The 14,658-nt window shown below is 32.3% G+C and overlaps 2 protein-coding genes across 2 annotated transcripts; one reads left to right on the top strand and one right to left on the bottom strand.

The window, feature by feature from the left end:
- The first annotated feature begins 1,409 nt into the window (after window positions 1-1,409).
- On the top strand, window positions 1,410-3,988 carry LOC124835362 (6-phosphogluconate dehydrogenase, decarboxylating 2-like). The gene is made up of 2 exons (XM_047310274.2): window positions 1,410-1,617; window positions 2,366-3,988. Exon 2 carries the CDS (start codon window positions 2,376-2,378, stop codon window positions 3,852-3,854), a length of 1,479 nt encoding a protein of 492 aa, XP_047166230.2. The 5' UTR covers window positions 1,410-1,617; window positions 2,366-2,375; the 3' UTR covers window positions 3,855-3,988.
- A 1,416-nt stretch (window positions 3,989-5,404) lies between these two features.
- LOC124835361 (putative calcium-transporting ATPase 13, plasma membrane-type) lies at window positions 5,405-8,939 on the bottom strand. The gene has a single exon (XM_047310273.2). It carries the CDS (start codon window positions 8,642-8,644, stop codon window positions 5,567-5,569), a length of 3,078 nt encoding a protein of 1,025 aa, XP_047166229.2. The 5' UTR covers window positions 8,645-8,939; the 3' UTR covers window positions 5,405-5,566.
- Between the last annotated feature and the right edge of the window lie 5,719 nt (window positions 8,940-14,658).

The raw sequence follows: 14,658 nt of genomic DNA, 5'->3' as shown, positions 1-14,658 counted from the left end.
CTTCAAATACTCTCAAATCTCCTCAAATCCACTCAAAAGAACAAAGCCTAATAGATGAGTCATTGACTCAATGATCAACCCATTCTGAGCTGGTCGAGTGGTCCGCTTGACAATACTAATTTTGATATTGAATTAGGTAAGTTTGGGTTATAATATATTTGTGTAGATGGATGTGTCCGTGTGTTAGGGTCAGGTGTGGGTTTGTGGATGGATAAGTATTTGTGTAGCATCAGTCTTTTTATTATATTATACTTTTTTTTATTGTAAAAATAAATTACAAGTGTTTACACTTTTGTAACATCAAAATAATATAACTTCAATAAAATATCTATGCAAAAATATGTGATGGTTTTTTTAACCGATGAAGTTGTGTATTGTATTTTACTAAATAGGCAAATTATTTTTATTCATCAAAAATAAAATTTTCTAATTAATATGGTTGTATTTCCTTTATGTAATGATACATATAACTATTTTTATTTCTTTCCATATTAATTAATGTTATAATTAAAAAATGTTATCTTAAAACTTTAAAAATAACACTTCTTTTAAAAAGAGTCAACCTTTAAGAAGGAAAAATTATTAATTTAAATTGTAAAAGTAAGGAAAGAAGAGTATAATTAAATATTTTATAGACCTAAATAAATTTTAAATATTTATATATACTAATAATATTATGATCATAAATTAAACATTAAATAAAAAATTATAAATAAAATCATTAAATATTAAAATATATAAATTATTAAACATATTAAAGTAATAACATTTATAAAAAAAATAAATTTTATTCTAATTTAGAAATAGACAACATCACTTCGTTTTAAAATAATTAAAATTGAATTGAATAAAAATTTTAATATATGAATTTAATTTAATATAAGATAACAATATCTAAAAGTGATAATAACATGTAACAGTGATGGTATTAATACTGTCATATGACATGATATAAACATAATACAACAAGAAACTCATATTTGAAAAAAATAAACTTAAAGAAAAGAAATTTAAAAAGTAAAAATAAATAAAAATACTAACAAATTGAGTTAAAATAACCTAATTAAATCATTTCAACAAAAATTGAAACTTAATGAAAAAAACGAAATCAGGTTGAATAATTTCTAACAAAAAATTGAGATCAAAATAGTATATTAACATTCTTGTTTTATACCTCTCTTCTAATCATATCACATGAGCTATAAATATATCATTTTTATTTCTCTTTAAATATATATTAAATGTTAATGCATTGTTTAGTCTCCAATGAATCTTCCTTTTGCAGCCCGTGGACGATTAAGGAAAAAAAAAAAGGAAGAGGTGCAACATCACACGTGAGCTTTCACAGTGGAATCAATGGCATTGATTCCTTGGAGCCTCTCCACCTACTGAACTTGTTAGTTGGATAAATTTCACACGTTTACATCATAATAAAGTGTTGGGTTTCCTTCTCTGAAAGAGTTGGTGGTTGTTGAACATATGCTTGCAATTTCAACTTTCTCCATAATGTACTTGAGTATATAACTATCATTGTTTGTACGTCCTCATTTTATGCATAGAATACTCTCTGGGATACCCAGATCTCAGTTTTCTTCAGCTCTTCCATTCAAAACCCAGGTTTACTTTGACACTAGTCTCTGCTTTTGCCTTCCCTTTATGCAGTGCTAAATTAGTGTAGTTGGATTGGTGGTGTTTGTGATCATTGAACATGTTCTATTTGCTCAGAAACTGTATTTGCATTCTTTATTTTGTTATGGGTTTGCGAGAAATCAACATGATGGTCATGATTCTTGTTAAGTTAATGGCTTTGATGATGCGATCGGTTTTGTTGGACAATGGTATCTGTAGTATAATTTCTTAGTTTCAGTGATTGTTAGATTTTACTTGTAGTAATATGAAAGTGAAAAAGGAAACAAATGAATGGAAATGTTGGTGAGAAGATGACTCTGATTGCAATCTGCATATTGGATGGTTTTATTTTAACATTGCGTGCTTTCTTTCAAGCCATGGCTCTTGCTTGATCTGTGCAATTCTTGAAAACTGTATACTTCTTTGGCACTTGTGGTTAATATATCTTCTTTTGGATGATTGAATGCTGAAATGGAACTCTGAATCTTATTCTTGAAGTTTGGGTACTCTTTGGGAATCTCAATTTCTACTGGAAAAGTACTGTAATCAACCATTGATACCTTTTTACCCTAGTGTACACTTTAGAGTTTATAGATGCCTCGAATCAAGGTCTAATTGTCCTCTTTGATTGCAATCTACACCTTCTGTTTTTCTTAACAAATTAGAAGTTCATGTTTTGTGCTTATTATTTACCTTTATACCTTTTATCTGATATGAAATTTCCAACATTGAACAGGAAATTAGTTATGGCTCAACCTACAAACCTCACGAGAATAGGCCTAGCTGGTCTGGCTGTGATGGGCCAAAACCTTGCTCTCAACATAGCTGAGAAGGGTTTTCCCATCTCTGTTTACAACAGGACCACATCCAAGGTTGATGAAACAGTGGAAAGAGCAGAAAAAGAAGGAAAACTTCCTGTGTATGGTTACCATGACCCTAAGTCCTTTGTCCAATCCATTCAAAAACCAAGGGTCATAATCATGCTTGTTAAGGCAGGGGCACCAGTGGACCAAACCATCAAGACCCTCTCAGCATACTTGGAAAAGGGTGATTGTATCATTGATGGTGGCAACGAGTGGTATGAGAACACTGAGAGAAGAGAGAAAGCTATGTCTGAATTGGGTCTACTCTACCTTGGAATGGGAGTTTCAGGTGGTGAGGAGGGTGCAAGACATGGTCCCTCTTTGATGCCCGGTGGTTCATTTGAGGCTTATAAAAACATAGAAGACATTCTGCTCAAGGTGGCTGCTCAAGTGCCTGATAGTGGTCCTTGTGTGACTTACATTGGCCAAGGTGGATCAGGAAATTTTGTGAAAATGGTCCACAATGGAATCGAGTATGGTGACATGCAACTCATTGCTGAGGCTTATGATGTGCTGAAGACAATTGGGAAGCTGTCAAATGAGGAGCTACAAAGTGTGTTCTCAGAGTGGAACAAAGGGGAACTCCTGAGTTTCCTCATTGAGATCACAGCAGACATATTTGGAATCAAGGATGACAAAAGAGAAGGGTATTTGGTTGACAAGGTTCTGGACAAAACTGGCATGAAGGGTACTGGCAAATGGACTGTGCAACAAGCTGCTGAGCTATCCATTGCTGCTCCCACAATAGAGGCTTCTTTGGATGCAAGGTTCCTCAGTGGATTGAAAGAGGAGAGAGTTGAAGCTGCAAAGGTGTTCAAGTCAAGTGGCTTAGATAGCATCTTGAATGACCAACACCAACACCAACCTGTTGACAAGAAGAAGCTCGTTGATGATGTTAGGAAGGCTCTTTATGCTGCAAAAATCTGTAGTTATGCACAGGGAATGAATCTGATAAGGGCAAAGAGCATTGAGAAGGGTTGGGACTTGAAGTTGGGGGAACTTGCAAGGATTTGGAAGGGTGGTTGCATCATAAGAGCCATATTTTTGGACAGAATCAAGAAAGCATATGATAGAAATCCTAACCTTGCAAATCTTCTTGTGGATCCAGAATTTGCCAAGGAAATAGTTGATAGACAATCTGGATGGAGAAGAGTGGTGTGTCTAGCTGTCAACTATGGCATTAGCACCCCAGGCATGGCTGCTAGTCTTGCTTATTTTGACACATATAGAAGGGAAAGTGTACCAGCAAATTTGGTTCAGGCTCAGAGAGACTACTTTGGTGCTCATACATATGAGAGGATAGACATGGAGGGATCTTTCCACACTGAGTGGTTCAAGATTGCCAAACAGTCAAGGGTTTAGATTAATGCGTTTCAAAAATTCATCAATGAATAAATGTAATGTTTTCTGCTCAGCACTGTCTGCTAAACAAAAGCTTACATAATTGCAATGTGGTGAACTTCAATTTCATTGTTTTATCCATTTTCATTGCTACACTTTTGTATTGTCAACTGTCTTTGTTTCTTGCCGATTCTGATGCTCAATTAGCCCTGTTCATGGTGACTATTTTATAGAAAAGATAATAATAAAATGACATATTTAAGTACCTAATTACGAATAAAGCACCATACTGTATGCAAAGCAAATGCAAAGAAAATGAGATGAGGAAGTTATTAATCAATCATGAGATAACTTTTTTCTAAACTAGACAACCTTTGAGGAAATTAAAAGAAGCCAAATAAGTAAATGAGTATTTTAGTAATTTTCCATCACTATTAAATTTGTTTTCAACAACATTAGTCATTAATTTATCTAAGTGTGATCCAAGAAATTTTAGTAATTAGAAAAGTATATAAATATAGTTATATATTTTAAGTAAAAGATGAAATTATTTACTAGTTATAATTTACATAATTTATTTTATTTTAAAAGATTTTCTAAGAAATAAGATTTAGAGAATAATTATCCATTCAAAAAAAATATTATTAGACATTGTTAGATATTATAGTTGATATTCTTGTATATTATTATATTGTTACAAATTATTTTAGAATATAATTAGATATTATTATTAGATAATAATAATAAAATATAGTATTTTTCTTAGAGATATTAGGTGTGTAAATATGACATGACAAAGTTTATAGAGAGAATTTTAATAGAAAGAATAACTCAAAGAAGGAAGAAGTAAAAAATAAGAGGTAGGGAAGCTTACAATATTGTTTTTTTTTTCTTTTTAAACTTTTTTTTTATTTGTGAAAGTTTATGTGATGTATTGATGTTGTGTAGAAAACCCTATGTGGAAATCAGACGGTGGTTGATATGTTTGTGCCGTGTGTGTTTCAACAAAATGGGAAGTCTTGGCTTTTTGATAAACTCTGCGTGATGGTACAAATGGCGAACTTCACCTATAAGTCTCTTCGAGGGGGAGTGAACTCCGACTTTTATTTGCAAGAGTTGCAGTAAATTGAAATTTTTGCACTGGTGACAACATGTGTTTGTATGATATGTATTCTACTTATGATGTTTGTATCTTTTAATATTATATTTTTCTATTTTAATAAAATCTAATTGTAAAATATGTTTTTGTTTATTGAGATTTTTAATAAAATAGAAATGAAGTTTTATTTCAATTATGTAATTTATGTTAATTATAGATTTTAGTAAGAAAAAATTGGGATTTTACACTAAGAACCATTGATTTATAACTTTAGAACACTGTTACTAATAATTTCAATGGATTTCACTAATTTGCTTCCTTTTCCATGGAAATTTTGTGAATAGAAGAAAACTAACGTTGACATAATGTGTATATAATGTTGGAGTCTGTCTGCATGGCTAATGATAAAAAATGAAAGACAGTTCAAGAATTATGTGCATAGAGGTTACAGCACTTTTCTTCCATATTAAAAAATCAACTATCTCTGTTATATTGAATTATTGAAATATGTAATTACAATACATATGATAAAAGAATTTAAAGAATGTCTAATACAATGTCTACAAGATAAAAAAAAAAAGGAATTATACAAATAGAATGATCACACAAGACAGCACCATACATGGGTATGTCTTCATTTCTTGATTCTCAAAAAACTGAGAAACGGTTTCTCTGGGACAGGTATCAACTTCACAACCCAACCTATTGGCCAGGAAACTGCAGCTAGACCAATGCAGATAGCCCATTGCCCCCAATTTAGCCTCTCTGTGTCAGCAAACTTCTTTAGAAACTCAACCATAACAACCTGAAGGATTATTGTTATGGCAATGATGCCTAAAAACAACTTGCTCCTGTGTATGCCTTTGAATACATTCCTCTTCTCCATCTTCCTTGCATTGAACTCATTGAACACTTGGCAGAGAACAAACGTGTTGAAAATCAATGTGTCATTTACCCCTGATGTCACACCAAAGATAGACTCACCTTTGAATTGAAGAGTCAGCAAAACTGCTATCTGGTACAAAGCTTGAGCCAATAGATTCCTCCACATGACATTGGTGATTAGAGGTTTTGTTCTACCAACTGGTGGTTTGTCCATCAATTCATTGGTGGGCTTTTCTGTTGCAAGTGCCAAAGCACCTAATGTGTCCATGATCAAGTTCACCCATAATAATTGTACTGCTGTGAGTGGCACTTCCCCTGCTGATACTGCTGCCACAAAGTTGATAGCAAGTGCTGCAACATTCACTGTCAACTGAAACTGAATGAACTTCTGTATGTTGTTGTAAACACACCTTCCCCACCTTAAGACAGTCACCACAGATGCAAAATTGTCATCCAAAATAACAATGTCTGAGCTCTCTTTGGCCACTTCAGTACCTTGAATTCCCATAGAGAGTCCAATGTCAGCTTCTTTCAGTGCTGGTGCGTCATTTGTGCCATCCCCGGTAACAGCAACTACATGGCCTTTCTGCTTCAGACATTGAACCATTAGAAGTTTGTCAAAAGGAGAAGATCTGGCCATCACACAGATTTTTTCCACCTTCTCCAGCCTCTCTTCAGGTGTGTAGTTGCGAAATTCCTCTCCTTCAATCACTGCTCCAGCTGTGTCCTGATTTGGCCGGAGTATCCCACATTCGCTTGCTATAGCCCTTGCAGTGAAAACATTGTCACCTGTGATCATTTTGACGTTCACACCAGCCTTTTGGCAAGCTTCCACAGCCTTCTTCACCCCTGGACGACATGGATCCTTAATCCCAACCACCCCTAACAATGTTAAACCACTGTCTTTCACTTTCCCCGTTGTGTTTTCATCTCCAAGCTCTTCCTCAGGTACTTCTACATGTGCAAAAGCAATGCAACGAAGACTACTAGCTGCCATACCTTGAATGATGTGTTCAAACTTCAACATTGTATCAATGTCAAGATCTTTCACAGTACCAGAAGCATCATAGTATCTTGAGCACATCTTTAGTACCATCTCAGCTGCTCCTTTCCAGTGAGCATTAACTGTGTTGTCTGCCTTCCTTCTCAACAAAACTCCGCTTTTTTTCTTCTTTGAGTTGAAGGTCTCAACCTGAATGATGGAACAGCTTTTTGTCAAGTGCTCCGTCTCCATGTTCAATTCCAAAACTGCCCAGGATAGGATGGCTTTTTCTGTGGGACTGCCTGAAAACTCAAATTCAGAACCTGATTTATTGGATTTGTGCACACTACCAGTTGTGTTTAGAGCCACCCCTTCTTGGATAAGTTGAAGAGCAACTGGAGCAACCTTTGAGTTGACATTTTCAGTTTCTGCCACGGGTTCTTGGCCAATCCAGAACTTGGTTACTTTCATCTCATTGAGTGTGAGAGTCCCAGTCTTATCTGTACAAATTGTGGTGGCAGAACCCATTGTCTCACATGCTGAGAGCTTTCTCACCATTGCTTGGTCAGCCATCATTTTCTTCATTGAATAAGCCAGAGTGAGCGTCACAGCCAATGGAAGACCCTCAGGGATTGCAACAACAACAATGGTAACTGCATCAGCAACAATTCCCACAACAGCATTCATTATGTCATCAAACTTGGTCTTGCTTCCATTGTACTCTCTGACCCCATGGTCATCCTTCGTATTCCCTGTGAAGTACCTAACCAGCAAAACAACAAGGACAAGAAAAGCCACAGCCAAACCAACCTTTCCAATGGACGATGTTAGCTTGTTTAGCCTCTCTTGCAAAGGAGTTTGCTCATCATTATCCCGGCTTATCGAACTCATCATTTGGCCCCATGTTGTGTTCATACCAACTGAGGTAACGAGCATCTTCGCATACCCATCAGCCACCTTGGTGCCTGAGAACAAGAAAGGGTGCTGTCTACTGATCTCAACATGATCACTCTCTCCTGTCATACTTGATTCATCCACTCTAAGTGAATGCCCTTCAATGAACAACCCATCTGCTGGCACTTGATCCCCAATCTTCAAGCAAATGACATCACCGACAACTATTTCAAAGATTGACAAATGCTGACGCCTCCCACTTCTCACCACATCAATTTGTATGTCATTGCTCACCTGGGACAGCTTGTCAAACTGTCTGTTCTGTCTGAAGTTGCTCACTGCTGACAAGGAAACCACAATGAACACTGCAACGAATATGCTTCCACCATCGTACCAACCTTCTTTGATTCCATGTTCCTTGATGCCAAAGCCAAGGGAAAGAGCAGCACAAGCCAAAAGGATGAGAATGGTGACATCCTTAAAGGCTTCCACCACAAAGTGGAAGAACCCTTTGGAAGGTGGTTTGTGGTAAGTGTTGGAACCAAACACGTGTGTTCTACGTGTGATGTCTTCATCACCACCACCAGCACCTTTGATACCATACTCGAGGTGGGTTTCAAGGGCTGTTGCCACCCCTTCAACTCCACCAAATGTATCAAGGCTCTGAAGGTCTTTATCTTTGACAATATCCGTGAGGACTGTTTGATCAATACCAAAGGAACGGTGAGGGCTGAAATCAACCATGACGAAATATGGCGGTGGTGTTGGTGTAGGTGAGACTTTTTCTTTGATTTTGTATGTTTTGTTTCGAGCGGAGAGTGACATGATAGCTCGGGAGCAATAGATGGCCATGAATGCAGAGTGCCATCTTTTATTGGATGCACTAACAGAGCTCGATGCATTGAGAAGCATCTCTATACTGTTAAACTTTGTAAGAAAGGGCATTGTCATTTTCAAGAACAAGATGACGACAAACTTATTCAATAGAATAGATAAACTTCACCGAAACAAAAACAATAGTGAGAAGAGAAGAAGAAACACAAAGTATTATATGGAGAAGACAATGAACAGAAAGAACGAAGATATTTTGTAACACAGTATGTGTAGGATCAACAAAAGATAGCACAGCTGCAATCTCTACCTCGTACGTGAAACTGTTGTATGCAAATTGTTGGAGTTCAGATATGTTGGAACAACTAAACTTTTATATGTACCATGAGATGATTGCATATCTATTTATCTATATATAAAGGATTAACAACGCGTTTTGAGTTTCAGAGATTTCTTATTATTCAAGCAATGACTCATTTCCGTTATGAAAAGAAAGTATGTTTCCCATGATGTTCCAGCTCCTTCATATGAATTTGTGCCATATGATGCTACGAGGAAGGTGTAACACATAACCTTTACTTTATAAAATAATAATATATATTAATAATTTAATTTTAAAACTGTAATTAAAATATTAATGTAACTAGTTGTTTGTTTCTTTATTATAGTTACTGAAAGTTTAATGTTCTTACTTTTACGTAAACAAGTTAAAGTCCTACTTTTGACCGTAGTTATTGTTTGAAAGAGACGAAACAATGTTCCTTTCTTTTGTCGACTTCTGCGTTCCTTCTAACGTTAGTCAATATCTTTTGGAAAAAGTTTGTGATACCATTCACCATTTGACAATGAGAATTTTTTACAGGAATAAGATGGTTCTATTAAAAAAGGAGAGTGAAAGGTAATAGAAAATAATATCATATGATTTTTTTTCTAAGTACCATTGTCCTTATCTTTTTAATTTTCGCCTATATTTGAAAAACAAGGTATGATTTCTTTCCAAAAGTTGTTCACCAAGAAAAAACAGATTCTATAACCGACACGTGACTCTCGTCCATAAATAGTTATATTTTAAAAAGAAGTATATCAATATATAAGTAATAATTCCCTTTTCAATCTCTTGTTCTAGTAATTTCATATTTTTTTTTTGTGTTTTGACCGTTTAATTAGTTCTAAATAGAAATTTAATATTATATTTCGAGAATTAAAATTCCATAATCATCCGATAAGAAATTCATTTCATGATGGAGGTTTTTATTTGTTATATACATACAAAATTCTAATAAGTGAATATAAATCTATAATTTTTTTTTTATGAAAAGTACTTCTTATTGCTTCTGAACAATCCTTTTGACCTCGGAATGGATATGGATGAATCTACATCATCTCTATACTTCAGGTCATCATTCTGTTCAAGTTAACTTGTAACCAATAGAATAGTAAACCAGAATATATTTACTATAATAACTTTTCTCAATTTCTTTCTTGAACATTTTTATTTATAAATCATCTATCATTAATATTAACAATTTCATATTTATATAATAGAACATCCAACATATTTACAATATTGTTCTTTTCAATCTTTTAGTTCGAATATTCTTAAGTTTTCATCTAAATTTACATTCTTAAGCAGAAAAAATTCCTTTTAATATCTTCCTCTGAATTAAATTCTAATGTGTTAGAAAATTATTTATAATTAAAAGTAAGCTTAAATCATAATTTACTATAAATTTAAATATTTATTTATTCTAAATTTTAATTATAATATAGCTTGCTTATTATTAATCTTATAATAAAAAAATAAAAATCGTTTCCAGGGAATAAGCTTAATTTACGCCTTGTCCCAACCACCAATCAATATTTCAAAAATGAGTGTGGATAGAATATTTTTTTAAGAAAAAAAATTGACTCGATGAAAAGATGAAAAGTATAAGTCATTTTTTTTAATTAAGTAGAATCATAAGAGTTGGTGCTGCAATATTTCATTGAAAGAATGTTGTGAATCGCTTTACATGTGAACTGAGAAAAATGGAAAAGTAATATTCTCTATGAATTGAATTTACACACAATGATGTAGAAGGATCAAAGTTGTGGAAATTTCACACCATTTTTACTGTCATAATTCTTAACCACTTTTACCTAACTTTTACCATTGCACTATTATAATTATTTGAACATGTTTTTGTCAATGAAATGTTAGATTTTTCTTTAATAACCTTTTATTTCTATAAAAAAATTGTTCTGGAAATTTAACTGTGAATTCATGAATTATATACTCTCTAATCTTAAATAGTCATATTGGTTAGTTATAACCAATATAGATAACATCATAAATTAGGATATTTTAAATTTTAAAATTATTGCACATTTAAGAGTTTTAAATGTTAAAAATATACCAAGAATCATAAAGATATATCACAATTGTCCATGTGTCAATAAAATATAGTATAGATCACATAGTCTCTTATCCATATTTTTTCAGTTTCGCAAATAAACTATATTACATGTTTTTCAAGGAATAACGTGTCAAATTAACAAAACCAATGTAATGATGTAGAACAATAAAAAAAAACATACTTGTGTGTTATTGTAAATGTTGATTTATTTTGCTGAAACAATTGGGTGGAACATGTTTAATCTTTTTTTTTCTTATTTTATATCATGAACGGATCAATATACTCTATATGACAAGTTATGGATAAGGTTTGATAAACAATAAATGTTAGTTTATGTTGGGAAACTCATATGTATATGTAATGTATATATATTCAGTCAATTACTTTGATTATGTTATTAAAATATTAGATGAAGTACAAGTTTACAGAAAAGTTATGTTTTTCTATGATATTTTCTAACTTTGTGGATATTATTTGTGAACATCTAAAATATCACGAAGGCATAAGTTTAAAGAATTGCTTTCAAGAAAGTTGTATTTCACCAAAATGCAACATTTCCAGTTCATTAAGTTTCCGAAAATGTTAAAATTTGTTATTGCTTCTTACTTGCCTCGTGTTGTCTACACTAATGTTGAACTGTTTGACTTATTCAACGCTAAACGACAAGTATAGTGGATCGATTATACACGTGGCAGGCATATAGAATTTGGTTTTAATTTAGTGAAAATAAAATTATAAATTAATTAACTGGTGGCCACGTCATTTACGCGTTGCTTACACTATCAATTTAAGTCAAATGTTTTCGATAGGATTAAGGAATTCACTTCAACGTTACACGTAAAATACGTGTAGTACGTCATAAATAACATGTCGGAGGGAGTAAAAGCATTCCTTGATAATAAAATATGTTTAGTTTGAGATTTTTTAAGTAAAAAATGTTTTGATATTAAAATTGTGAAGAAAATCAAATCTAATAAATAATCGATAACTTCCATTTCTTTTAATTTAAATAGGACCTAATAGATTCTTAAACAGGTTTTGGTTGTTACTATGGCGGTGCAATTTTTATAATAGAAATATTCTTGCACTTGCAACTTTTTTTTTTTCTTTCTAAGCAAATTATATAACTTTTTCTTCCACGTGAAGAGAAAAGAACACTCTATCAAATAATGAAGACAGACATATGACAGATAACTATATTTTATAAATGTATGATTAGGTGTTTGATATATATATAAGTTAACAAAGGATACGCGGAAGCTTTTTCATAAATACTTTTAAGAAAGTAAGTTAAGAAAATAAATAAATGAGCTTTTCATAATTAATTTATTAAAAACACAAAAACTTAAATGAGTTATAAGAAAATTTCAACAAATTAATTGTGTTGTGAAAATATTTTTTTTTTCTTGAATTGTTTACTAAGGTGTTTGTAAATTTTTAAAAAGTATTTACTAAATATTAACCTTTTTTGTTAATCATTTATTTTGTTTATGTTTCAATTACTTTACTATCAGCATCATTATTTAAATTTATCAATGTTAACATATTTTTTTATGATACTCTTTTTAAAATTTTGTACATATCAATATTTTCTTTATATATATATATATATATATATATATATATATATATATTCTTTTTTCTTTTTTTTTTCAAGACACTCTAGTAATCATAGTGTCATTAACCTTTTGATCCAAATAGTTTGGACAATCAAGATAATGCACCTCCTATTAGTAAACACATCATCATAACTAGATATTTTATTAAGTTCACCTACAAAATTTGAATTGTCATAGATATTGATCTTCAAAAATATGATCCAACATTTCAGGAGGTTTTTTATCTAAAGATTATCAAAAGAACATGGATGGATTTTAAAATATTATTTCCAGATCTTTGAAAATAAATATTTTGAAATATCAAAAAATATAGATATATAAAAGTATGAAAGTATATCTTTCAATCCCAAGTCTACTGAGTCATTATCATCCATAATGGACATCAATGTTTCAATCTTAAGTACGTCAAGTGACATCGTTAGGATCAATCACCCATTGTCTTAAGTATTGTCAGTTTTGAAACTTGTGTTCCGTCACGGTTTTATTCTTAAAAGCAGCTTTCGAAGGATGAAAAGAGAAATAAATATTTAAATTGTCTTAAGTCTCAACTTCTAGCCAATGTAAGATTATTGGACATGTTAAAGATAGAAAATGGTATTGAAAATGTTGATTTGCATTGATCATGTATTGTTTAAATACAAGTAGTAGAGTACAATCAAGACCCTATAATTATGCTAATAGGGACAAATACTACGCTAAACTGATGTTGATGAATGATTACAATAAATACTGTAATATTACACAATAAATGAAAATTAATATTGTAGGTCATAAATGATAGGATATTAGACAAAATATTTGATTCTGTCTAATTGCTACTCTCAAATTAGTGGTGACATGATCATGCCAAGTTTGTCTCTTAGTAAGTCGAATCTTGTATGAGTGACAACTTTAGTCAAACAGTCTGCAATTTGATTAGAAGTATGAACATAGACCATAGTTACGTCATTTTATAGGACTTGATCATGTATATGGTGCACATCTATCTCAATGTGTTTAAACTGCACGTGCATGACTAAATTAGAAGAGATTGACTAGACACTTAGGTTATCACATCACAAAATTGGTTTTCTAAGCATTGGTAGATTTAGCTATGTTAGCAGATATCCAATCCAAGCTACTTCAGCTGCAAGATCAGCTAGGGCTCTGTATTTGATTTCGCGCTTGATCATGACATTACCTTTTGTTTTCTTGAAGACCAAGAAACAAGAGTTTCCCAAGAAACACACATTGTATGGATTTTTTTGTCATTGGTACTAGTTGCCTAATTTGCATCAGAATACTCCATTTTGTTAAGATCATTTAAGGGTTTTATGTGCAAATATAAATTTATTGTTTCTTGAAGATATCTTATATTTTTTTTTATTCCTTGCCAGTGATCTATGGTAGGTGTTCTCATGTATTGACTAAGTTTGTTGATAGCAAAAGTAATGTCTAGCCTTGTATTGGTCAAATATTGCAATGCACCTATGACTTGTCTGTACAAAGTAGCATTGGTTATTGGTTTCCCTTCTATAGTGAATTGCTTACCATCCACCATTGGTGTTGAGTCTATGATGCTTTCTTGACCTTTGAATGGTACTAATGTCTACGTTTGATTAGACATAGAGCCTTGAGTTCAACACCCTTGGCTTATTTCCATTCTGGCTAGATTAAATCTTCCTTGACATTTGCTAGTTCTATTCACTACAAGAAAAATGGATATTATTGACGATAAAAACTTGTCGGTAATGCATAAAATTTGTCAGTAAAATAAAATTACTAGTGGGTTATCAACAGTAAAAAATCTGTCAATAAAGTGTTGTCGGTAAATTGTATCAATGGAATAAAAATTTCGTCGGTAAATCGTTGGTAATTACCAAAAGGAAAATTTAGTTGGTAATTACCGATGGAAAATTCTGTCGGTAATTATCAACAGAAAATTTCGTCAATAATTATCAGCAAAAGATTTCGTCAATAATTATCGTGATCTAGTTCATCTTTTTTCCCGTTCTCCCTCTCCTTCTTCTTTCTTTCATTTTTACCAATCTAGAATCATTGCACAGTGGTGGAAAACATTGGCTTTAGTATTTATTATGGACAAAAACATTTTTACCAATCTAGAATCATTATAGTGGAC

Source organism: Vigna umbellata, chromosome 4, assembly GCF_029865625.1.
Source record: "Vigna umbellata cultivar VRB3 chromosome 4, Vumbellata_1.0, whole genome shotgun sequence".
In the NCBI taxonomy this organism is placed as follows: Eukaryota; Viridiplantae; Streptophyta; class Magnoliopsida; order Fabales; family Fabaceae; genus Vigna; species Vigna umbellata.
The sequence above is the reverse complement of the archived record's forward strand: the minus strand, read 5'-3'. Positions and strand labels throughout refer to the sequence as shown.